Source organism: Notothenia rossii (assembly GCF_949606895.1).
Source record: "Notothenia rossii genome assembly, chromosome: 1".
In the NCBI taxonomy this organism is placed as follows: domain Eukaryota; kingdom Metazoa; phylum Chordata; class Actinopteri; order Perciformes; family Nototheniidae; genus Notothenia; species Notothenia rossii.
The window spans coordinates 1,608,764-1,636,477 of record NC_136912.1 but is presented as its reverse complement, the minus strand read 5'-3'; the positions used below and the strand labels follow the sequence as shown (position 1 = coordinate 1,636,477).

General features: G+C 41.3%; 1 protein-coding gene across 1 annotated transcript; it reads left to right on the top strand.

Moving 5' to 3' along the window:
• Positions 1 to 5,971: 5,971 nt before the first annotated feature.
• Positions 5,972 to 15,161, top strand: LOC307045135 (uncharacterized protein; the record flags this gene model as incomplete). Its single annotated transcript, XM_079690671.1, has 3 exons — positions 5,972 to 5,975; positions 7,032 to 7,133; positions 12,921 to 15,161. The coding sequence occupies 3 exons, from the start codon at positions 5,972 to 5,974 to the stop codon at positions 14,117 to 14,119; spliced, it is 1,305 nt and encodes a 434-aa protein (XP_079546797.1). The 3' UTR covers positions 14,120 to 15,161.
• Positions 15,162 to 27,714: the final 12,553 nt, after the last annotated feature.

Below are 27,714 nucleotides of genomic sequence, written 5' to 3'. Positions count from 1 at the left end.
TTCATTAAAGCAAAGAAGAACTCCACACAGTTGATCTCTTATTCTGGAACCTATCCTGCTCCGGCGCAGGCTAGCCGTTCAGAATAAGTTATCGAGCCCGCTAAAAAGGGAACCAGCTTCGTAGGACCGGAAATCCCTGAAGTTAGCTTGCTAAACGAAAATCTTGATTCGTAGTATAGGCCCCTGCTCCGGGGCAGGTTAGCCGCACAGCACAAGTTACCATGGAGATCTAGCCTGCTAAAAAGAGAACCAGCGTCGTAGGACCGGAAACCCCGAGTTTTCCCTGAAGTTAGCCGGCTATGCAAAAATCCTGCTTCGTAGTACAGGCCCCAGATGGTGTCGCCCTAATCCGTGTATCTACGGTCCATTTGTTTTTCTTTATTACACAAGTTAGCGGAAGAGCGTCTGAGAGGCCTTTTTGTTTTTTACCTTACTAAATGGTCATTGGAGCAAGGGGCGGGGCGAAACTTGCGGAAATGATTTCCAAAAAAAAGCCCTCATTTGCTTGGAACGGTGATAATATTATAAACAAGGGGAAACAAGGGCCCTTTCTCATTTCATCAAATCCCCTTCCTCGACTCCTCGACCCCTCGGTCCTCCGGTAGTGACCCGGAAATGAATTTCAGCGCACCATGTTGAAGGACATCTCATTTCTTTAAATGCACTTCGAGGACCGAGGATCGAGCGTTGAGGGGAATCTCTGGAGGAGCTCTAACCGAGGATACACTGATGGGTCCTCCACGGTCCTCCATGGCTCCTTCGTGATTGCATTTCCGGGAAAAGAGATGTTTCAAAGAGTCGTGACGCACGGCCAGACTTATCTCAGCCAATGACTGCTGCAGTACAACTACCATATTCATGTTCTCCCGCACATGTTGGACACCTGGGCTTAGTTGCTTTGCACTTGTCTGCCACATGCCCAAACCTTTGGCACTTAAAGCACCGCAGAGGTTTAGGGATGAATTCTCTCACTGGAAAGCTCATGCAACCGATCATTATCTTCTGTTGTATTGTTTCTTCAAACTGAAGAAGAACAGACAAACTATCTACTATCTTACCTTGGTATAGGAAGACGCTTTACTACAGTCACTTTCCCCCCTTTAATTTCCTTCTTGAGTTCTTCTATGCCTATTTCTATGGGAACTCCACTGATAACTCCAAGTATTTTCCGATTTGCTACAGGAACATGGCATTTAATTCGAACTTCATTCAGGGTCTTCATTTTCAGTAACTTTTCCTGTTGTCTTGCATTAATCAACTCAACCAACATCCGTCCTTTGCTCAGAAATCTTGCTTGTTTTATCGATCCAATTTCTTTGTGAATTGCTTTAGTCAAGGCCAATGGATGTAGCTTAGCTGCGGATTGCTCACCAAACTCCACAATCACTTTCCAGTCTTCATTCTCAATCCTTTTCTTTACTCTCTTCAATTCATTCTGTGAATCAGATTCACTAAGACTGTCATTTGACATGTCTATCTTCTTTCTTGAAGTCTTTTTCCTTACTTCATTCCATCCTCCTTCAGATTTACTTTCCATATCCTCCTCTCCAGGACTCAAAGAAGCCATTCCACCAGCTGCTCTCAATCTCGCACTCACTTCAACGTTCACTCCTATCTCCGTCTGTCTGCTGGAGACCTCTGGTGGGTAACTAGATACATGAGTGCAATGATGATATATGTTAGGAGTTGGTACACCTGCTAACATCAGAGGGAAGCATAGAGGTAATTACAAGCCAAATAACGCAACATATACTAAATGCAGCAGAGAACAGTATACCCAAAACAACAACCAAGGGTAGGAAGAAAGTGGTGCCATAGTGGAATGAGGAATGCAGCAGGGCTATTAAAGCGAAATAATGCATTTAGAGAATTAAAGAAAAACATGACACAAAATAATGTTATAGAGTTTCAAAGGAAAAGGGCAGCTGCTCGAAGGACAATAAAATATACAAAAAAGAGAGCATGGAGAGAATGTTGTTCTACCATTGCAGAGGAGTTAAATTAGGTGATGTCTGGTCCATGTTTAAGCGGATGAGTGGGAAAAGGGAATCCATTAAAATGTCCAGCTTTGGTTGATGGCGAGAGGCTGGTAGTGACAGATAAAGAGAAGGCAGGTATGTTAGGAAGGACACTTGCAGCAGTACATAGTGGGGAGCATCTCAGTGATATTCATAGGCAGCAAAAACAGCAGTTACTAGCAGAGAATGAAAACGTGAAGGGGAAGAGACAGGATAACAGGTCAGCTCTGGATGTGGAGTTTACAATGTCAGAACTCAAAATAGCCTTACAAGATACAGGATATACAGCCCCAGGACAAGACCAGCTATGCTATGCTATGTTTAGACAGTTACATATGGAAACTATGAAAATGGTGCTGAGTCTTTGTGTGGAAAACAGCAATCGTGCTGCCATTCAATAAGCCAGGGAAAGATACAGCTAGCCCTAGTAACTACAGACAAATAGCTCTTACATCACACCTATGTAAATGGATGGAAAAGACCGTTGTCCGTAGGCTCTCACATTTACTGGAACAGAAAGGGCTGCTGAGTAGTTTTCAGAGCGGATTTCGTAAAGGGCGGTCCACAATAGATGCGTTTGTAAGAGTGAGTAATGATGTGGAAAAAAGATTGAAAATGAAAGAGATAATGGCAATAGTGTACTTTGACATTGAAAAGGCGTATGACTCTATGTGGAGGGATGGGTTACTGATCAAATTGAGTAGAATGGGAATTGGAGGGAGAATGTTCAATTGGGTAAGGGCCTTTTTAACAGACAGGACATTTAGAGTAAAGGTTGGAGCAGATATTTCGAATTATTTAGAAATAGAAAATGGTATCGTCCAATGACAAAGGTGAATGAGTTCAAATACCTAGGACTGTGGTTTGATAGCAAATACACATGGAAAACGCACTTAAACAAGTTGAAACGAAATGCAAAAAAGTATTAAATGTATTACGAGCTGTAGCTGGATGCAACTGGGGCGCAGATAAACAAGCATTAATGGACATTTACAGATCAATGATGAGGTCCACAATAGACTATGGTTGTATAGTGTATGGAGCAGCAGCAAAAACATCGCTTTTAAAAAATTGATAGAATACAATATAAAGCATTGCGGCTGTGTATTGGAGCGATAAAATCCTCCCCTATCAATGCAGTTCTGATAGAAGCAGGAGAGACACCGCTGGAGATCAGAAGAGAGAAACTTGCTCTGTCATACTGGGTCAGGCTACAAGGAACTGGAGAAGAAAATATTTCAGACAGAATATTACAGGATTGCTGGGAATATGCAAAATTCCAGGGACGTGGGTTTGGCTGGACGAGTAAGGAAAGAACGAGGGCATATGGAGTGGAGAATATCACGTTTGCCAAAGCAACTCCATTTAGCAGTGTTCCCCCATGGCTGTTCCCAGAAGCTAAAATAGATATGAGTATTGTAGAAAGGAAAAAAGAGTGGCAAATAAATGAAGTGGGAATTAAAACAAGTATGTATCTGAACGAAAAGTACTACAATTACCTACAAATGTATACAGATGGTTCTAAGAACAAGGAAGAGTGTGTTGGAGTTGGAGACTTTAAAATCTCTATTTTAAAAAGAGCGTCTGATCAATTATCAGTATATACAGCAGAAATGCTGCTGTCATAATAGGATTGCAGTGGGTTGAAGAGGTCAGACCAGATAGGGTGGTTATATGCAGGGGTGCACATAACTTTTTCAGGGAGTTACTCAGATGAGTACCAGGAGACAGGGTTTGGTACTCACCCCACAGGAACCGTGGTTTCAATAAGTCTATTCCTCCTCACTGTCCTCCTCAGTGTCTACCTCAGTGTCTTCCTCACTGTCCTCTATTTCCACTTCTTGCATGGTAGAGGATGATGCTGCAGATGCACCTCCCTGTCCCTGTTTAAACCTCCGACTTGCTGTCTCCATCCACAGGTCAACAGCTGGCTTTGGGTCAAATGTCTCTGTGGTCTTCTTTGACAGGTGAATGTGCATCCGGGCTGACAGACGAGCATGTGACAGACGAGATCTGTACTTGGTTTTTATTATGTTCAGATGTGAGAATCCCCTCTCACAAGCTGCACTGCTCAAAGGCAGTGTAAGAGACAGTTTAACTAATGTGTTGATGCTGGAGTAAGCATCTGGATTACAATTTATTATTTGGAGCAAGTCATACACAGAGGTGGCAGCCAAGCGTTTTCCTGCTTGCTTTAAACGCATCCATTCTCTCAGTATAGTGTCTCTGTCAAGTTGCAAGGTGGCCTCATATTTCTGAAGAATGTTGCAAACTGTTGTGTTGCCAAAACTGTGAATTCCTTGCATTTCCTGAGGCCAAGTTGAAGGATCAAACACTAAGAAGTGATCAGATGACTTGAGGGAATCATATCTGATTTCAAACTCTTCAATTAACCCCCTGAGTACGTTTGTCTTGTCCCTGTCAGCATCATCATTAGATACAGTGTGTGTCCTCCTGTAGTGGCCTTCAGCATCAAGCAGAAGTGTGAACTGTCCAATGGCCACCATGAGTTCATCCTTACATTCCCCAATGGTCAGTTTTTCCTTCTGAAACCTAATGGATGTGATCTTCAAAATGTTGCCAATGTCAAGCATGTTGGCCAGAAAACAGTGAAAACGCTCAGAGCATATATGCTTTAAGTCATTGTTATCACTTGTAGCCAGTTGCATTTTAATGGCTGGCAATAGTCTTGATATTTTTAACAGTGTTTCATGCCTCCACGCAGACCATCTGATATTGTGAAACTTACCCAGTTTCACAAAGGGGATCCCATTTTCATGACACAATCTCTTTAGCACAGCAGTGTGTTTTGCTCCACCTTTCTGTAAATAAAACTGGAGCAGCTTGACCACAGATCGATTAAAAGTCTCACAGTAAGGAACGTTACGATCAGCTGATTTGGCGCAGTTCTCCAGTGTGTGCGCGGTGCACAGGATGTGCACAAGCGAGTCTCCCACCGCAGCCAGTCGGCGTAGTTTTGGCACAACTCCGTTGTACACACCAACGTTAACAGCAGCTCCGTCTGTGCACACAGCGACCAACTTTTTCTTCCAGTCATCCAAGCCTGCCTCCTGGAAAAGCTTCACCAGTCCGTCTGTTATGGCCTGCGCGGTTCGGTCAGCACCCAGTTCAATTAGTCCAAGAAAGTCCGAAGTAAACTCTCCGTTGCTGGACACGGACACGATGTAAACGATCTCCTGCTCGGTTTTTGTGATGTCCTCAGATCCATCAAAAAGTAGCCCCCAAAATTCAGCAGACTTCAACTTTAGTCTCAACTCCCCACTGATAGTTTGCGCAATGGTCTGCATTATTCTTGTCCCCCCTTCACGTGAGTGATATGCGCCTCCGATATTTACTCCGAGCCGCTTCAGTAAAGGAATATCCTCAGCATAGGAAGACATAGGACGTGCATGTTTAGCTTTATGAAAGGCGAGGAGAAAAATATTACACAGGGCTTGCCGTTGCTCTTCATTCAGCTTGCCTTGCCATCTAGCAAGTGGGTGGTTGGATAGTTCTTCTGTAGTAGCTTGTTTATTAGCAATAACTTGTGCCACATTAACATGCTCCTTGCTCTTTTCATGTTTTTCAAACAAAGGGTGGTTGACATTTTTCGAGCCTGTATAAAACGTACCCGTTTTGTCCGCTAGATGTGGATGCGAGCGGCATATTTTGCACCACATTTCCGTGCGATCATCATCGGCATCCAGCCACGGCACGTCTTGGAGCCACTTAACAGAAAATAATCGTTTCTTCGGCTCTGGCTCGGTTTGTTGTTTCTTTGCAGGTGGCGAAACGCCAAAGTAGTTGCTCAGTGTTTTTTGTTTTTTTGACATGTCTACTCCATTGAATTTTTACATGAAACACGTGTACACCAAATATGTTTTGATTTGGCCTGGTACGCAAAGGCGCGCAATGACTCACGGGACGTTACGCATTCCACATTTAGGCCGCGCATGCGTACCTGCGTACCAGTTATGTGCACCCCTGGTTATATGTACAGATTCATTGTCCATATTACAAAGCATACAATCAACAACAACTACCAGAGAAGACATTCTCATAGAGCTGAATCATAGCCTGTTAAGACTGCACAGAAGCGGCATAGATCAGCAGTTCTGCTGGGTGCCTGCACATGAGGGGGTGAAAGGGAACAAGTGCCCTGATAAATTAGCAAAAAGCGCACCACAAAAGTGAGCTACCAGAAAGGCACTGTTTACATTCTTGAGTGAAACTGGTGTAGGAAAAATAATTTAACATTAGGTCAGGAAAGAACATAGATTTGTATTTTTTTTAATTTATTTCATGGTTTTATTGATTGATTTATTTTTAATTTGTATTAGATCATAGGTTAAAGAGTTGGAATGATGTGATGATTCATACTCATGTACAGTAGGTGGCGGTATGCACCTTTTAAGTTGTAATCCGCCCAAAACAAGGGAAGAAGAAGAAGAAGAAGAAGAAGAAGAAGAAGAAGAAGAAGAAGAAGAAGAAGAAGAAGAAGAAGAAGAAGAAGAAGAAGAAAACGAAAACGAAAACGTCCGGATGCCAATCGTTCAATTGTTCAACCAAAAAGAGGAAATCCTTCCCGCTTTTATTTTGACGTCCTCAAACCCCACCGGAAGTGAAGTTCCCAGCTCTTTCTAACCTGGATCGAGGTGGTGTATCGTCGCTCCGGTTCTCTCTCTCTGTGTTCCTGAGAAAGTGTGTGTGAGCTCCAGCTCTACTGATCCATCATCTCTGTGTCTGGATAAACCTCTGAATGGACTCTGTGCTCTTTTTTCTGGAGCGTTTACCTCGGACTATAGGAGCTAGCTTAGCATGCTAGCTGGAAACACGTTAGCAACGCTAGTCAGATTGAGAGTTTGACGGAGAGAGAAACGGTGTGTTTAACGGAGTCTGCAGGAAAAGGTGATCTAGGAAACATGAGTAAAGTCCAAATGCTGCTGTCGTTGAAGAAGCAGCGACTCACTGCTGCTAATGAAGAGATATTTGCTCTGTTTGAACAAACAATAGCAGAGCTCGAGGAGGAGCTGTCTCTTTCCAAAGAGGAGAACAAGAGACTCCAGAAACTTCTGGACGCTGTTTTACAGCCTCAGCTTCGGATACACAGAGCAGGTCTGTTCCCTTTACCCTTAATTAACACTTTACACTCTTCAGTAGCACTTTAATATCACATTAATAACACTTTAGACCCTTTATCAGCACTTGCTGCAGGTAAGTAAAAGTACAAACACCACACTGTGAAAATCCTCCATTACAAGTTAAAGCATTTCATATCTTTAAGTTTATCTTATTTAAGTAAAAGTATGTAAGTATTATTAGACACATGTACTTTATTATAATAATTAAAATGTATTACGGAAGAGCAAACCTACCAAAATAAATATATTTATAAAAATACATGGATTGAATAATATGCCATTTAATGTACTGATTTAAATATTACCCATACATGTAGGCACTAGTTGGTTAAATGTGACATACTGATACTTTAGTTTTAATGTGCTTCTTTATTCACTTTTTCTTTTTAAATGTGTAAAAGCAAATAAAAACAAATACTTTGGATTAATTGAAATGGCGCGAGAATAACTCATAAATAAATAAATAAATAAATATGTTCAATAATAAATTAAACACATCTAAAATGTTACTTGATAAAGAATAGGGGAACTAGTACAAAGGTCATTAAGTAATTAAAACATTAATATAAATTAATGTAAAATCTCATCAATCAATTAATGCCAACATGTATTTATAATATATTCTATATATATATATATATATATATATATATATATATATATACACACAAAATATATATTTTGAGAGAGATATACACTAGTATTAGACGCAGTCAAAAGTTTGGACACATCTTCTCATTTGAAGTTTTTTATTTTTTTAATTGGTTCTGCTTTGTAGATTTATACTGAAGACATCAAAACTATAAAATAACACATTAACTAGAAATATCTAGTAAACACAGAAGTGTTAAAAAATCGAGAATATGATTTATATTTTGTTGCTACTGCAGAATGCTGTGGTAGCCATGCTGGTTAAGGGTGCCTTGAATTCTGAATAAATCACCAACAGTGACACCAGCAAAGCCCCCCCCCACCACCATCTCACCTCCTCCTCCATGCTTCACGGTGGGAACCACTCATGCAGAAACCATCCGCTCACCTTCTCACAAAGACACGGAGGTTGGAACCAAAAATCTCTAATTTGGACCCATCAGACCAAAGTACAGATTTCCACTGGCCTAATGTCCAATCCTTGTGTTTCTTGGCCCAAACTATTCTCTTCTTCTTGTTGTTCATCCTCAGTAGTGGATATTTGCAGCAATTGGACCATGAAGGCCTAATTCACACAGTCTCCTCTGAACAGTGCATGTTAAAGGTCCCATGTCATGGGACCTTTAAGATTGTCTGCTCCTTGAGCTCTGTGATCATCTATGTGGGCTCTAATCTGAGGTGCTTTAATTTGCGGTTTCTGAGGCTGGTAACCAGGGCTCGACATTAAGGACTGCCCGATGGCCCGGGGCCATCTAGTATTTAGCTCGGGCAATGAAGCCTCACCTGCTGGTTGCCCGATCGGGCAATCTATTATGCCAGTATCATGCAGCTCGCGGATCCAGTAATGAGTGACCCGACAGTAAAACTAAACATATCTATAACTAGTTACGGTAGTTTGAGAGGTAATTAAAATAGCTACGTGTGATATTCTACCCTGAAGTGTGTGTTTTGTCCGCTCACCGCTGCATGTGATCATGCAGAGCTGCGTGTCGACTCGTCAGCAGCTGATCTCTCTCTCCCGTCAGATTAGACTTCACTCGCGTTTATGTCCATATCGATCAGATCTAGCCAGTTCTAGCTAATGATAGGACTACCTGCTTATTAAAAGCAGGGTGTCCGCGGGGTCTTAAAAAGTATTAAAAGTTGATAAATCAATTTAGCGAAAATGAAGGCTATTAAAAAGTATTAAAAAGTATTAAACGGCATTTTCCAAGGTATTAAGAAGGTTCACAGCAACGACAACATGAGACACCCTTTAATTTACTGAAACGACATGTCGGGAAACCCCACAAGGCGGCCCCATGCATAGCGCGCCGTAAAATGCTGCTTATTATTTTAAGTTTCGTTGCCTTGCTCCGCTCTGTGTGTGTGGGGGGGGGGAATAAACGACTACGGTAACGGGTCCCAAGGTGGGTAGACCGTTGTATATTTTTGTTTTTTTGGTTTCATGGTTCTGCCACGAGCTCACAAGACAGTTTTGGGTAGACCGGCATACGCAACGCTCTGGGGGGGTCCAACCCTATGTGATCATTTTCTGATAACGATGAAAGAGCCCGCCTCCCTCTCCCCACGTCTCCTGTCTGCTGCTGGGCTGTCAGAAGAGGGGGAGGAAAAGAGAGGCAGGCACCGTTTATTAAATATTATTATATTATTATACAGAGAACAGAGTCGTTATCAATTTGTTTTAAAGCTCAATAAATAACAAAGAAGACCTCTGACCGGCACTTTCCTAATTTTGTATGGAAGATTTAAACTTTAACGGACATGTTGACCGGCGGAACATTTTTTTTACGGAAACTGCCGCACGGTCCCCTCGTTCCTTGGAAGAGGCGGAGAGGTGGGTGTTTTTCATCTGCTGGTGGACTACCTGAGAGATACAGCAGGAGAACACGCCGTCCACCGCGGAGAATAAACAGAAGGGCAACCATGGCAACCATGCTCCGGGGTCTTCTTCGCTGCCTTTGGTGTATTTCGGGCGGCAGCAGCGCCACTTACAGGCCTGACATATGTACTACATCGTTTCCAGCATTTCCAGCGGTCTAGTGGTCTAGTGTGAACGGACACGTTAATGAATCGAATGCGTGGGCCCAATTTAACCCCTGGGTATTTGTGAGGGAGCTCCTATATGGCATTACCCCGCTGAAGCTCACCAAAGTTTAACATATTTCATAGTTCAAAGTTTTGTCAATTGTTTTGTTTATTGGTCAAATACTGGTTTCTAATGGTTTCTGAGGAGTTTTACTGGAATGAAAGAGCACAGAGTCTACAGAAGCAAAAAAGCAGCATACTGCATTAAACCTGACCTTCACGGAGAGGTTGAAGTTCATGTGGAGAGGAGGCTTCAGTAGTCTGTCTGCACTCTGTTTAGTTTTACTATCTTACAATCAATATAGTAAATGTGAGGTAAAGTGTGTTGCCAATGTAACCGGTTAGAACTCAAAGTTGCGATGAGGTCTTAAAATGTATGGAAAGGGTCTTAAAAGGTATTAAATTTGACTTCAGGATTCCTGTACCTAAACAATAAGTGTCGCTATGCAACCGGGTGAGGCCACAAAGTATAGCGCAGCATTATGCATTTGTTTACATGCCTACCGGAACCCCGAGGCATTACCAACAGATCAACGCACAATCAACCCAGACAGGACATCTCTTTCTCCACATTACGTGTTAGACATTAGAATTTACTATTCTTGTCTGTCACATACTCTTCTTGTCTGTCACATAAGTGGCGCAACTGAAGCGGTATTGCGCTAAAGGGAAATTATTTTGACCAAAGAGATTTAGATTTGCCGGCCAACGGGAACTCCGACGTCACCATGTTGTGTGCTTCGCGGATGCGCTCGGCTCCTCTCGACTGCTGCTCGGGTCTGATCGGTCAGCTTCCGGATGAGGAAGCATTCATTCGACCAACTTACAGTAGATAACATTTCAAACATTTTTAACAGATGCCATAATAGTGTAAATAATGTTTGTTTTGGCAGTTACAACTGAATGTTATGTTTTCTACATTTTTACATCTGGGAAGGCATTTGCCTTCATCAGATGGAAAGTGTCTTCACCAACAACTTAAGTATTTCTTATAGCTATGCAGGACATGCAAGAGAGCAAACAAGAGCAAACAAACAAGTGAAATGAAGAATACAATTGAAATTGTACAATATAATTTTGTGGTGTTTCATCTTATAATTCAGTCTAGAGAATATACCAGACAGCATCTAAGACCTGGAAAAATCTAAATGTTCTATGGGGAGGCCCCCCAAACCCTTCGTGCCATTTCGTCCGCGCGCATTTTTCAGGGCAATCTCTATTGGGCTCAGGGCCATCTGTAAATTAGCTTAGATGGCCCACAGGGCCATCTCCCAAAATCCTTAATGTCATGCACTGGTAACTCTGATGTATTTATCCTCCGAGCAGAGGTAACTCTTGCTCTTCCTTTCCCGGGGGGGTCCTCATGAGAGCCAGTCTCATCATAGCATTCCATGGTTTTTGCGATTGCACTTGAGGATACATTCAAAGTTCTTGACATTTTCCGGATCGACTGGCTTTCATTTCTTAAAGTGATGATGGACGGTCGTTTCTCTTCACTGGGTTGAGTCGTTCTTGCCATGATATGGATTACAACAGCAGTCAAATAGGGCTTTCCACTGTGCACTAACGGCCTGTCTACACTACAGGCATCAAAAAACTTGAAGCTGGGCGTGTCTGAAGCTTGGCGATTTTTTGCGACCAACAACCAATCACATGAATCTCCCGCCCCCGACATACAAAGCAATAGCAATGTTAAAACGAAGTAAACTGGATATAAACTCTCCAAACAGGCGAAAAACCTACCAGTTTCACCCACCGTCTCTGCCACCTCCCTCCATGCCTGGTTCCTCCGGCTTGTATCCCGGTAAATAGTTCTGGTCGTAAAGAACCGGGGGATTTGCTACCGTAATGTCTCGCTTGGAATATGAGGAAATGAACTGCGGTCTGGCTCTCCCAGCTTGCACGCGGTTTGATTGGCTGCGCTTGCACTGGCGGGATTTGCATAAACGGGATTTGATTGGCTAATGCCAAGCATCGAGCCTCAAAAGTTGAACATTGTTCAACTTTTGATGCCGATAGATGCTCGTGATGCTTGCAAAGCCATGCCATGCTCCCCACAATGCAATTCGGCGAAGATTAAAAATCTTCTACGTCACCCCATTCAAGTGAATGGGTGAAGCGTTGAAAGCATTTTTCGATGCCTGTAGTGTAGACGGGCCGTAACTCTACCTCTGCACAACACTACTGATGGTCTCAAACACATTATGAAGGCAAGTCATTGACTCTTGACAAGGAGCACGTGTTAATTGAAAAACCATTCCAGGTGTCTACCTCATGAAGCTAACTGAGAAAAGCCAAGAATCATATTCTTGATTTTTTAACACTTTTTTGTTAACTAGATAATTCCATATGTGTTCTTTCATAGTTTTGATGTCTTCAGTATTAATCTACAAAGTAGAAACTAATTCAAATAAACACAAACCATTGAATGAGAAGCTGTCTAAACTTTTGACTGGTACTGTATATAAAAAACACATATTTTAATATTTAGCAGGTTCCCTCATCTATAATCATTTATACAAGCAACTTTGAACATGTACCACAGTAAAATGCAACATACGAAATAATCAAACATCATAAATTAAACACTGACAGGGAACATTTTACTGCACCATCATTACTGTTACATAAGAAGGTGCCGTCAAATGTTTTCTTAATACTTGCATACTTTTACTTAAATAAGCTTTGAATGCAGGATTTTAATTTGTAACAGAGTATTTTAAGTCTATACTGTAGGCGTAGTGTATCTGTGAACGATCCCAAATACAATTCCTTGTTTATTGCAGCTAGTGCTACGCCAGAAGAAAAAAACCTTTTTTCATTTTCAAAGGGGCTGGGCTACATAAGATGAATTGAGACAACAAAAATACACATTAAGTGGGACAAAGAAAGATAATGTGAAAATATAAAAACAAAGGCATTAATTAGGGCTGAAAAATGTCTCCCATTGTAATGGTGATTAGATTTTTAAATGCCAACACTTAACAGTTTGTTCTGACTGTGTGTTTCCTGTTTCCTGCAGACGTCCAGCAGCTGGTGGTGGTTAAAGAAGAGCTTCTCCCTGACCAGCAGGAGTGGAGCTCCAGTCTGAACCAGGAGGACCCAGAGCCTCCCCCACACATTAAGCAGGAACAGGAGGAACTCAGGGTCAGTGAGGAGGGAGAGCAGCTTCAGGAGGTGGAGGAGGCTGAGATCACCAAGTCCACTTTCACTCCTGACCCTGTGAAGAGTGAAGATGATGAAGAGAAACCTCAGTCCTCTCAGCCTCATCAAAGACAAACTGAACACCTGGAAACAGAAGCTGATGGAGATGACTGTCGAGGACCAGAACCAGCCAGGAACTCAGATCCAGAGAGCAGTTTACAACCAAAGACTGAGGACGACACTGGAGACCCTTCTGAACCTGAACCTGGAGACTCTTCTGAACCTGACACTGAAGACAGTGCTGATTGGAAAGAGACCAGAGAACCTGCATCAGGCTCAAACTCAATGAAAAATAGACATGAATCTTTCAGTGATTCACGACCTAGTGCTGAAAATAAACCATTCAGCTGCTCAGTCTGTAAGAAAGCTTTTTCACTGAATGGAAATTTAAAGAAACACATGAGAATCCACACAGGAGAGAAACCACACAGCTGCTCAGTCTGTAAGAAAGCTTTTTCACATAGTGGAAGTTTAAAGAAACACATGAGAGTCCACACAGGAGAGGAACCACACAGCTGTACAGTCTGTAAGAAAGCTTTTTCACATAGTGGAAGTTTAAAGGAACACATGAGAGTCCACACAGGAGAGAAACCACACAGCTGTACAGTCTGTAAGAAAGCTTTTGCACAGAGTGGAAATTTAAAGAAACACATGAGAGTCCACACATTAGATAAACCACACAGCTGTACAGTCTGTAAGAAAGCTTTTTCACATAGTGGAAGTTTAAAGGAACACATGAGAGTCCACACATTAGATAAACCACACAGCTGTACAGTCTGTAAGAAAGCTTTTTCACAGAGTGCAAATTTAAAGAAACACATGAGAGTCCACACATTAGATAAACCACACAGCTGTACAGTCTGTAAGAAAGCTTTTTCACAGAGTGGAAGTGTAAAGGAACACATGAGAGTCCACACAGGAGAGAAACCCTTTAGCTGTACAGTCTGTAAGAAAGCTTTTTCACATCGTGGAAATTTAAAGAGACACATGAGAGTCCACACAGGAGAGGAAGAATAGAGATGCAATGTTTATGACAAAAGATTTAAATGGCATAATCGTTTCAAAAGACACAAGTGTGTTGGTCGTCAGCTGCTTCTGTAACTGTAAGGGAATACATTTGTCTATTTTGTGTCCTGATGACCTAATGCCGTTACATGTAATACGTTACTCCCTAAGCCTGATTTCACCCACCTGCAACCGATTCACTAATAATCACAAATGTTCATTTCTTTGACCCCTTGACTCGACAACTTTCTTGTTTAATAATCGTTACATCTCCTCAGGACCAAGTTCCCGTGTCCTGCCTTTCACCTGCTGATCACCCACTGCTCATTTAAGGTGGACTGACCTATACAAGGGACCAGCTAGTCTTAGTGTCTTGATGCAAACGTTTTGTAAAGTGATGCTAGACCAAAGACGTGCTGTTGGGCTGTGTGCTCTCTGCAGGACGGTGTCTGTACTCAAAGATTGTTGATGAAATGAGAGATTCACTCATTCTGCGGACCGGTACCGGGAAATAGCTGTGAGTTTATCGTAATATTTGCAGAATTATAAATATATAAAAATATTTTATCAAAAAAAATTCAATTACATTTTTATTTTATTTTATACCAGTCATATTATTTCATACAAAATAAATCAAAATTGGTTAGCATAAGGTCTCAGCCTCTCGTGCGCAGAGAAAGTTACAGGTGGTGCGCCAATAGGAAGTGGAGCACAGGAGACAACCGTTTAATCGCAGACTGTTATGTTTGTGGGGGAATGGCAGTGTATACATTATTTGAGATATATTTCGAGCTCGGACTTCATTTTAACAGGATTCCCGCGGGGTCTTAAAAAGTCTTAAGAAGTCTTAAATTTGATTAAAAAAATAAGAAAGGTCTTAAATATGATTTAGAAGGTCTTAAAAGTGATCGGATTTGAAAGGTACTTCTGTGTTGCGATCGCGTCTGTGTTTTGGGTGAAATGTCCGGGCTGCAAAGTAACCAGTACGGTAAGAGCCTTTCAGTTCCCCCCAACAATTTGTATTGAAATAAATCAACATGGAACCAGTAATCACTTGTATGCTTTACCTGCTCCAGTAACAAAGTGTAATTCACTGGACAGAGACTAGAGATAATGGATGGATCCAGAGGAGAACCAGAAGATAGTCCGTATAGAGCCTTCAGGTTCTGAAAATGATCAGGGATAGAGCTAGAAAAAAAATCCAAAACCCTGAATAGAGCTAGAAGATAGCCAGCACAAAGCCAAGAAAGACCCAGTAGAAAGACAGGAAGGAGCCAAAAGAGTTTGTATTTTTTTATATTCAAGCTCTTCTCTTAAGGTATTAGAACTCCCTATCTCAATATGTATCCTTTTATTCCAATTAAATCTTACATTTGTGCTGCCAATTATTGAGACTGTTTCACAGCTTCATGTTAAATATTTAGACTGTTTTCTTTACATATAGATTACATAGGATGAACAGCACGATCCACTCTGCTGGATTCTGCCCAAATCGGCTCAAAATGCATGCAAACATCTCGCTTTATCCATACTCCTGCAGTTGTATTGTTCTGGATTCATAGTGAGGAGTATTAGATGTTCTGCACTCTTGTTATGTATTTAATATAAAGTGAAATACCCATAAAGTCAGAAAAGAAAAGAGACTCACTTAAGGAAAAAGGTTATTCATTTGCACATAAACATGCTCAAATATTTAAAGTTGTGACCAGAGGCCTGTACTACGAAGCTGGTTCAACCTAACCTGGATATGTTTGAGTTAGCCGGTTGGCCTAATCCAAAACATACGCGCTCTCGCTAAACTGTACTACGACGCAGGTTATCAAGTGGATCGCTCAAGCCAGCCGTGTCCTATCTAGTTAGGAGCGCGTTCACATGAAAGGGGTGGTATCTGGAGCATTCGACCAATCACAAACATGGAGAAGCGTACTGACAGCGCAGCGTCATACTTCCTGAATGAAAAGTCAACTATAATATTAGACATATGAAGAAGTTGAACTTTAAACATCCATGACTTAAACACTGTATCCAGGATCAAAGCCACATAGCTGCACCTGCAAGGTGAATACAGCTGGTAACAGAACAAGTGTTTGAATGCGTACATTAACTGGTTTATGATATCACTGCCACGTCTAAGACACCATCTGACTTTCATTACATTTGACTCGAGTGTTTCGTCAACTGAATGTGTTGCTTAAAATAATACTTCTGCATAAAGTATGTGACACTGTGAGTGTTGCACGGCCAGATACGGCTCGGCTGACTCAGATAAGGAAATATATGATACGTTATGATGTGATATGAATGATAAAGGGACACATCGATATCTGCACTCAGTGCCACGGACTGTAGGCTACGTAATGTTACTTTGACCCGGTTACTTATGTTGTGGCAGATATTTAAGTAAGCTTTCTTAACGCTAATGTTATAATAGTCAGATTGCTCTGAAGATGGGAGGTGATATTCTATTCATTTTCACGTTCACAAAGTCGGTGATTTGAATTGCAACGGCAGTTTAAACTGTATTTCCTTTATCCTGTAATATGACTTGGATCGCTTTAAACTCTGCACACTGTTGTTATCAGCTGTTCCACCATGGTTTCTACCTCAACCTGGAATAGATTTATCCTTATTGAAATGGTTACATTCAATGATAAATAAAATCAATGTGCAGACAATTTTCTGCATGAACAATATGGGCAGTTTATACATTAAATAAATTAACAGTATAGTGGCGATATGCTCCAAGTGGAAGCGATTCTTCATTAAAGCAAAGAAGAAGTCCACACAGTTGATCTCTTATTCTGGAACCTATCCTGCTCCGGCGCAGGCTAGCCGTTCAGAATAAGTTATCGAGCCCGCTAAAAAGGGAACCAGCTTCGTAGGACCGGAAATCCCTGAAGTTAGCTTGCTAAACGAAAATCTTGATTCGTAGTATAGGCCCCTGCTCCGGGGCAGGTTAGCCGCACAGCACAAGTTACCATGGAGATCTAGCCTGCTAAAAAGAGAACCAGCGTCGTAGGACCGGAAACCCAGAGTTTTCCCTGAAGTTAGCCGGCTATGCAAAAATCCTGCTTCGTAGTACAGGCCCCAGATGGTGTCGCCCTAATCCGTGTATCTACGGTCCATTTGTTTTTCTTTATTACACAAGTTAGCGGAAGAGCGTCTGAGAGGCCTTTTTGTTTTTTACCTTACTAAATGGTCATTGGAGCGAGGGGCGGGGCGAAACTTGCGGAAATGATTTCCAAAAAAAAGCCCTCGTTTGCTTGGAACGGTGATAATATTATAAACAAGGGGAAACAAGGGCCCTTTCTCATTTCATCAAATCCCCTTCCTCGACTCCTCGACCCCTCAGTCCTCCGGTAGTGACCCGGAAATGAATTTCAGCGCACCATGTTGAAGGACATCTCATTTCTTTAAATGCACTTCGAGGACCGAGGATCGAGCGTTGAGGAGGCTCTCTGGAGGAGCTCTAACCGAGGATACACTGATGGGTCCTCCACGGTCCTCCATGGCTCCTTCGTGATTGCATTTCCGGGAAAAGAGATGTTTCAAAGAGTCGTGACGCACGGCCAGACTTATCTCAGCCAATGACTGCTGCAGTACAACTACCATATTCATGTTCCCCCGCACATGTTGGACACCTGGGCTTAGTTGCTTTGCACTTGTCTGCCACATGCCCAAACCTTTGGCACTTAAAGCACCGCAGAGGTTTAGGGATGAATTCTCTTACTGGAAAGCTCATGCAACCGATCATTATCTTCTGTTGTATTGTTTCTTAAAACTGAAGAAGAACAGACAAACTATCTACTATCTTACCTTGGTACCTAGTAGGAAGACGCTTTACTACAGTCACTTTCCCCCCTTTAATTTCCTTCTTGAGTTCTTCTATGCCTATTTCTATGGGAACTCCACTGATAACTCCAAGTATTTTCTGATTTGCTACAGGAACATGGCATTTAATTCGAACTTCATTCAGGGTCTTCATTTTCAGTAACTTTTCCTGTTGTCTTGCATTAATCAACTCAACCAACATCCGTCCTTTGCTCAGAAACCTTGCTTGTTTTATCGATCCAATTTATTTGTGAATTGCTTTAGTCAGGGCCACTGGATGGAGCTTAGCTGCGGATTGCTCACCAAACTCCACAATCACTTTCCAGTCTTCATTCTCAATCCTTTTCTTTACTCTCTTCAATTCATTCTGTGAATCAGATTCACTAAGACTGTCACTTGACATGTCTATCTTCTTTCTTGAAGTCTTTTTCCTTACTTAATTCCATCCTCCTTCAGATGCACTTTCCATATCCTCCTCTCCAGGACTCAAAGAAGCCATTCCACCAGCTGCTCTCAATCTCGCACTCACTTCAACGTTCACTCCTATCTCCGTCTACTCAGTCTCAGCACGTGTCCAACCTCAAAGCCTGGTCCCAAAATAGCATCCCTCATAGCTAGATTATATGTTACCTATTTTGAAATCAAACAGAAAACCTGGAGCCCTGGTTCAGTGTCTTTGGACACTGCCATGTCTGCTGGAGACCTCTGGTGGGTAACTAGATACATGAGTGCAATGATGATATATGTTAGGAGTTGGTACACCTGCTAACATCAGAGGGAAGCATAGAGGTCATTACAAGCCAAATAACGCAACATATACTAAATGCAGCAGAGAACAGTATACCCAAAACAACAACCAAGGGTAGGAAGAAAGTGGTGCCATGGTGGAATGAGGAATGCAGCAGGGCTATTAAACCGAAATAATGCATTTAGAGAATTAAAGAAAAACATGACACAAAATAATGTTATAGAGTTTCAAAGGAAAAGGGCAGCTGCTCAAAGGACAATAAAATATACAAAAAAGAGAGCATGGAGAGAATGTTGTTCTACCATTGCAGAGGAGTTAAATTAGGTGATGTCTGGTCCATGTTTAAGCGGATGAGTGGGAAAAGGGAATCCATTAAAATTCCAGCTTTGGTTGATGGCGAGAGGCTGGCAGTGACAGATAAAAAGAAGGCAGGTATGTTAGGAAGGACACTTGCAGCAGTACATAGTGGGGAGCATCTCAGTGATATTCATAGGCAGCAAAAACAGCAGTTACTAGCAGAGAATGAAAACGTGAAGGAGAAGAGACAGGATAACAGGTCAGCTCTGGATGTGGAATTTACAATGTCAGAACTCAAAATAGCCTTACAAGGTACAGGATATACAGCCCCAGGACAAGACCAGCTATGTTATGCTATGTTTAGACAGTTACCTATGGAAACTATGAAAATGGTGCTGAGTCTTTGAGTGGAAAACAGCAATCGTGCTACCATTCAATAAGCCAGGGAAAGATACAGCTAGCCCTAGTAACTACAGACCAATAGCTCTTACATCACACCTATGTAAATGGATGGAAAAGACCATTGTCCGTAGGCTCTCACATGTACTGGAACAGAAAGGGCTGCTGAGTAGTTTTCAGAGCGGATTTCGTAAAGGGCGGTCCACAATAGATGCGTTAGTAAGAGTGAGTAATGATGTGGAAAAAAGATTGAAAATGAAAGAGATAATGGCAATAGTGTACTTTGACATTGAAAAGGCGTATGACTCTATGTGGAGGGATGGGTTACTGATCAAATTGAGTAGAATGGGAATTGGAGGGAGAATGTTCAATTGGGTAAGGGCCTTTTTAACAGACAGGACATTTAGAGTAAAGGTTGGAGCAGATATTTCCAATTATTTAGAAATAGAAAATGGTATCGTCCAATGACAAAGGTGAATGAGTTCAAATACCTAGGACTGTGGTTTGATAGCAAATACACATGGAAAACGCACATTAAACAAGTTGAAACAAAATGCAAAAAAGTGTTAAATGTATTACGAGCTGTAGCTGGATGCAACTGGGGCGCAGATAAACAAGCGTTAATAGACATTTACAGATCAATGATGAGGTCCACAATAGACTATGGTTGTATAGTGTATGGAGCAGCAGCAAAAAAGTTTGCTTTTAAAAATTGATAGAATACAATATAAAGCATTGCGGTTGTGTATTGGAGCGATGAAATCATCCCCTATCAATGCAGTTCTGATAGAAGCATGAGAGACACCTCTGGAGATCAGAAGAGAGAAACTTGCTCTGTCATACTGGATCAGGCTACAAGGAACTGGAGAAGAAAATATTTCAAACAGAATATTACAGGATTGCTGGGAATATGCAAAATTCCAGGGACGTGGGTTTGGCTGGACGAGTAAGGAGAGAACGAGGGCATATGGAGTGGAGAATATCACGTTTGCCAAAGCAACTCCATTTAGCAGTGTTCCCCCATGGCTGTTCCCAGAAGCTAAAATAGATATGAGTATTGTAGAAAGGAAAAAAGAGTGGCAAATAAATGAAGTGGGAATTAAAACAAGTATGTATCTGAACGAAAAGTACTACAATTACCTACAAATGTATACCGATGGTTCTAAGAACAAGGAAGAGTGTGTTGGAGTTGGAGACTTTAAAATATCTATTTTAAAAAGAGCGTCTGATCAATGATCAGTATATACAGCAGAAATGCTGCTGTCATAATAGGATTGCAGTGGGTTGAAGAGGTCAGACCAGATAGGGTGGTTATATGTACAGATTAATTGTCCATATTACAAAGCATACAATCAACAACAACTACCAGAGAAGACATTCTCATAGAGCTGAATCATAGCCTGTTAAGACTGCACAGAAGCGGCATAGATCTACAGTTCTGCTGGGTGCCTGCACATGAGGGGGTGAAAGGGAACAAGTGCCCTGATAAATTAGCAAAAAGCACACCACAAAAGCGAGCTACCAGAAAGGCACTGTTTACATTCTTGAGTGAAACTGGGGTAGGAAAAATAATTTAACATTAGGTCAGGAAAGAACATAGATTTGTATTTTATTTTTTTTATTTTATTGATTTATTTTTTATTTATTTTGATTAGATCATAGGTTAAAGAGTTGGAATGATGTGATGATTCATACTCATGTACAGTAGGTGGCGGTATGCACCTTTTAAGTTGTTTGCAATCCGCCAAAAACAAGAGAAGAAGAAGAAGAAGAAGAAGAAGAAGAAGAAGAAGAAGAAGAAGAAGAAGAAGAAGAAGACAACGAAGAAGGCAACGTCCGGATGCAAATCGTTCTTAAAACCAAAAAGAAGAAATCCTTCCCGCTTTTATTTTGACGTCCTCAAACCGCACCGGAAGTGAAGTTCCCAGCTCTTTCTAACCTGGATCTAGGTGGCGTCTCGTTGCTACGGTTCTCTCTCTCTGTGTTCCTGAGAAAGTGTGTGTGAGCTCCAGCACTACTGATCAATCATCTCTGTGTTTGGATAAACCTCTGAATGGACTCTGTGCTCTTTTTTCTGGAGTGTTTACCTCGGACTATAGGAGCTAGCTTAGCATGCTAGCTGGAAACACGTTAGCAACGCTAGTCAGATTGAGAGTTTGACGGAGAGAGAAACGGTGTGTTTAACGGAGTCTGTGGGAAAAGGTGATCTAGTAAACATGAGTAAAGTCCAAATGCTGCTGTCGTTGAAGAAGCAGCAACTCACTGCTGAAGAGATATTTGCTCTGTTTGAACAAACAGTAGCAGAGCTCGAGGAGGAGCTGTCTCTTTCCAAAGAGGAGAACAAGAGACTCCAGAAGCTACTGGACGCTGTTTCACAGCCTCAGCTTCGGATACACAGAGCAGGTCTGTTCCCTTTACCCTTAATTAACACTTTACACTCTTCAGTAGCACTTTATTATCACATTAATAACACTTTAGACCCTTTATCAGCACTTGCTGCAGGTAAGTAAAAGTACAAACACCACACTGAAAATCCTCCATTACAAGTTAAAGCATTTCATATCTTTAAGTTTATCTTATTTAAGTAAAAGTATGTAAGTATTATTAGACACATGTATTTTATTATAATAATTCAAATGTATTACGGAAGAGCAAACGTCCCAAAATAAATATATTTATAAAAATACATGGATTGAATAATATGCCATTTAATGTACTGATTTAAATATTACCCATACATGTAGGCACTAGTTGGTTAAATACGGAGCCCCCAAGGGGACATGGAGAAGAAAAAAAAAAAAAAATGTTTTGCGAGATCTCGCAATACTTTTGCGAGATCCCGCAAAAATGTTCGTTTAGCGCAATGTACTTCCGGCCGGTTCAGTTTGGCAACCTACAGTACTCTGGGGCAGCTTGTAACAGATGAAAGAGTCATGGAGGAGAATTTGGAAAGCTTTCTTCGCTCGAGAGAGGTCCCACAAGAGGACATCATGAAAATGCAAAGTGACAAGGTGCGTAGAACATTCATTCAATTCACGGAATAAGTTACCGTAACAGCACAGAGCCTGGAAAAGTCAAACACTTTATAAGTAATATGGAGGTAGCATGGCAGTTAAAAAATCCTTCTGTAAAACGTTTAATGCTGACTTCTGAATTTGATAAGCGCCGTTTGTTTACAAGTTAAGTGTTAGGGTGCTAGGTAGCAAGCTAGTGGTTGTTGGTAATGTATTAGTTATTTTATTTTTGCAGGTTGACAAGGCAGTGCTAACCATCATGAATGATGAACAAATGGCAAAGTATATCACTTCATATGGTGACCGAGTAGCTGTCCTCTCCTTCTGTCAACAAAAAAAGCGCAGCACAGATAAAGAAACTCTTCTACAGACATTAAGAGATAAAATAGGAGCACGGAAAAGTAAATCAAAAACAAAAGGAGCATTGTGTGGTGCATCAGGTGTGTTTCAAAAAGAAGGTGAAGGGATGTCAAGACAAAGAAATAACGCAGCAGAAAAGACTACCAGGAAGATTGAAATTGGATGGCTTCATTTTCACAATAAGGAATACCAACAAGTGAGGACCTGCAATGGCGGGGGAACAGGACATGCATCGGTGGAAAAAACAACAACTGTTGCTCAGCTTTTGGAAATGGGAAAGAAGCTATTCTTCCCAAATGGCCACTCAACAAAAGGGCGAGTTGAAGACTTTACCTTTGATGTCTGTGATTTTAAAAGAAACCAGATCCCTTCAGATGACACTGTTGGCAGACTTTATGAACAAACTAAACTGAAGCTGCTTAGATTTTACATATCCACAAAAGAAGAAGCCCACCCAAAAGATCAATCCCCATCTGAGGTAGAAACAGTTAGAGAAGATTCCTTATCTGTAGATTCATCTGTTGCCATCACTGAGGGAGCAGACTCACATGGATCTGTTGATGCAGATGAATTGATTACAGATCTGCCAGAACATGGATATTCATCTGACAGCGACAATAGCGATCAGGTTTGTGGCAGTAGGAAATATAAAGTCACTTTAATGACAGGGACAGATGGAAAGAGATAGTGCTTGAAGATTAAACTTCAGGTAATAACTAAATAAAGAAATGATGTACATGGATTTCATAAAACAGAAAGGTTCCATTGTGTGCCATCCAGTGTTGTGCTAGTTACTGAAAACCAGTAACTAGTTACATTACTAGTTACTTCATTTCAAAGGTAACTCAGTTACTTTAATTATTACTTACATCAAAAAGTAATGCGTTACTGTGGAAAGTAACGTTTTAGTTACTTTAAAAAAGGGCTCCCAAAAAGAAAAACCTCCCATTAATGCCCTTATAGCCTTCATTTAAGTACTGTTACTGCATTGGAGAATAATACAATCTGTTGATCAACTTGACATGCATTTGCATCACTGAACTCTGCTAAGCAATGTGGTCTATACAAAAACAAAGATATGTTTCAAAGTGCCAATTTATCGTCGTCAGAGAGCGATTCCGGTTGATACATGGCAAAGGCTTTCACAAAGTTAGAGCCGTTATCAGTAACCGTGGAGGTAACTTTTGTTGACACTCCATACAAAGAGTGAATGTGGTCAATCTCACTAGCAATAAGATCGTAAGTGTGCCTACCCTTTATCCTTTTACAGGCCAACGCAGCTTTCTGGCGTTGTAAAGTGGTGGGGTTTATCCAGTGAGATGTTATCCCGAGGAAGCTTCTGTTGTGGACAGACCAAATTTCTGCGGTGGTCGAGATGTATTCCAGCCCCTCAAATGTTTTCTTTAGCTTGCTATCCATTTTGGTATATTCTTTCTCCAGGTAGTTGGAAAACGTTTTGCGTCCCATATGCCGTGTGCCGCCCGGACATGGTATCATGCTTACTAGCTCCCTGAAAGCGGGTGACTCCACTGTAGAAATAGCCTGCACGTGTTCAACAACATACCGTGCAATGGCTTTATCCACTTTCACCTGACTAGCAGTCCCTCGGTTGAAATCCAGCCGCTGTTGCTTGGGTGGAGGTGGAGGTGGGGTGGCGTCGGATGGCTCTGGGTCTGTGGTCAATAACTTCGTCCCAGCATGTTGTTTTTGCAGATGTTTGAACAGATTGGAATTGCTGTTTTGAGCAGTAGATAGGATCTTTGACCCGCCAAGACACAACTTACACTTAACTAACACATTCTTTTCTTTATGCTCGAGAAAAGTAAAATAGTGAGCACATCTCCATGCGGAGAAACTCGACTTGTGCTCCGCCGTCGCCATGATAGTATTGTTAGTAGGCTAACTAAACACAAACACGCCCTGACACAGGAAGTATCTAAGTACATTTACTCAAGTACTGTACTTAAGTACAGTTCTCATCTCTGTTCGCCTCGCTGTTGGCGCCGCTCACCAACGTCTGGGAGCCGAGACTATATAAAAAAAATAATGGAGTAACGCACCATGTAGTAACGGTAACTGAGTTACTGAATTTAAAAAATAACGCGTTAGAGTACTAGTTACTGCCAAAAATAACGGCATTACAGTAACGCGTTACTTTGTAACGCGTTAGTCCCAACACTGGTGCCATCAGTCACCACAGTTAGTCAGCAACTTTCTACATAGCTATAGTTATGGTAGGGCTATTTAGCACACGCTTTTGTCCAAGGCGTTACCAACATACTTTCACCTCTGTATGTTTCAATTTTTCCAGGACTTTGTTGTTGACATGTGTGGTCAGATGCATACATTTCTTTTTGTTGCATATTTTTTTGCTATTTCATACTTTTATTTGTAATGCTTTGAAACATATCACTTATCTTAGAGACTCTGAGGGAAGATTGAAGAATATCTAAAAGTTATTGCACAGTACCTTTATGCTTAATAGGCTAATGTGTAGTCATATGTAGAGCTGCTACTGCAGCTTTAGCAAGCTGCAGTAGAAGTGGAAAGCAACAGAGTCCTTTTGACTTGTGATTGTGCAGTAGTTTTTATAAACATGTACAAGTATTTCTGGTTTTAAATAGAAGATGATGTTGAAGACTATTACGGAAATACTTTTGTAAATTACGGTCTGCAATAACGTCTAAGACTTCAAAGTGTCTGCTGTCAATTAATAACATACTTAATTCATCCTTCAGAGTGCGGAGATGAATTGAGTACCAATGCAGGATTTACTACTCCCCTTGTCCTCTGATTTTGGCCTGCCTTCTGCACATGTGTCCATACATGAGGATACAGTGCAAACAGCACAGGTAAGATGCATCACTGCAAGAAACCCTGAACACATCCTTTAAACTACCGGTCTTGTAAGATTTCACATAACTGTGGCCTGTAAAACATTTGTATACTGTCCTGAGAGCTCTGGAGGAGCTCGGTCAGGTATAAAAAAAGTAACTTTGATGATTTTTATACTGAAGTTTTCAGTGTTACCTCGGCTTTGAATTGGAGACAACAGATAATTCTGTTATAAACTGGAGGTGTGGTGGAGTTGGAAAGAAGGTCTTGTAAAAAATAGCTTTTGAGTTGCATTATGGGAAAAACATAGAATCCAATATTATATGGACCTTGATTCATACTCAACATTTAAACAATTAGGACATTTTGGCCTCTGCTTCATTCATTGACCAATCTTTTTGTGTGTGTTTGTATGATTCGTTCTTCTACTACAGGATTTGCTTTTAAATTCGAGCAGCCAACTATCCCCATCAACCTCAGCTGAAGGCTCAGGAAATCCAGAGAGCACGCGACGTGCATCAATTCACAGGACAAAGGTTGTTGAAGATCTTTTGGCTGTATTTATGGACAGTAGCATAATACATTTGACTCTAAAGATGGACTTTGTAAATGAAAATGCTATTGATGATAATGGAGGGTCAAGGGAGGTTTACACTGCATTCTGGGAGCAATTTCTTGAAACGTGTGAAGGGGAAGCAGAGCGAGTTCCAAGGCTGAGGCCAGATTTCTGTGAGGCTGAATGGCAAGCAGTTGGACGGATCTGGGTGAAAGGATTACTGGACCATGGTGTCATGCCAGTGAGGCTATCAAAGGCTTTCATTTTAGCCTGCATTCATGGAGTCGACTCCGTTGATGTAGACATCCTGATGACATCGTTTCTCAACTACCTCTCTCCTGTTGAGAGATCAGCTGTGGAGAAGGCTCTCCAGGGCACAATGGAGGAGAGTGATGAAGAGGACTTGCTCGACCTTTTCACAAGGATGGGTTCCCATTTCCTACCGGCAAAGAACAACATGGAGCCTGCCATCGAAACAATGGCTCATAAAGCCATTCTCCAAGAGCCAAAGTATATCGTCGATTGCTTCTTGACACCCATGTCACTTGTACAGCTGAAACTGCCTGACAAGGACAGTGTGTTGTCTCTGTATGAGAAGAAGAAAGCCACAGGCAGAAGAGTGTCCCAACTGTTTGAAATAACCAACGTGGTGCTGTCTCAGAGAGAACAGACCACTTTCAACCACCTCCAACGATATGTGAAAAATGCTGACCAAGCCAAAGCTGAAAAAATCCTGCGTTTCTGCACTGGTTCTTCTGTCATATGTGTTGACATAATTGGGGTGTGCTTTAATGCTGAAACTGGGCTCAGCAGAAGGCCTGTTGCTCATACCTGTGGAGCTATCCTTGAAATACCGTGTACCTACAGCTCTTTCCCTGAATTTCGCACGGAATTTGACAATATCCTGTCCAGCAACTACTTTGAAATGGATATCCTTTGAACTTGAGAGCAGTCATTATCACGCCTGATAGTAACAGTTTGGAATATTATTTTGATTTTATATTTTTGTGTTTTTTTTTTCATTGAAACAACTGATGCACTGAACCGTGTAATGAGCAGTCTGCAATTCTATTTTCTGCTTTAACAAGGATATTACATTTGTTTTAATATGCTTTGAGAATGACTGCAGTTTTCATTTTTGTCAGTTTGATCGTAACCCAGTTTAGAGGCTGAGATTAAGTGTGTTTTTTTTGCAGCTAAGAAAGCTAAACGGTGTTGTCCGTCACTGGTCGAATTGTTAATTGTTGATGTTATGGTGTTAAAGAGTCAGTCCTTTTTGATAACTCTCAGAAAAAAAATGTTTGAAATTTAATGTGGAAATAGTTATGTTAGATCCTGTTTACAAAAAGGTGATGTTGAAAGTGTGAAATGTGGCCTGAAAAGACTACCCTCTAATTACAAGCCCTCAGAATGTATAAATAATATTACCAACATATCACTTTCATTTACTGCCATCTTAACATGGCACCGAATTATAACTCAATGCTATTTTCTTTAGAAACACAAATCGTGTGTATGTAGATGTGCATATGAAGTGACGTATACATAATGTGCAATGTTTTATTTT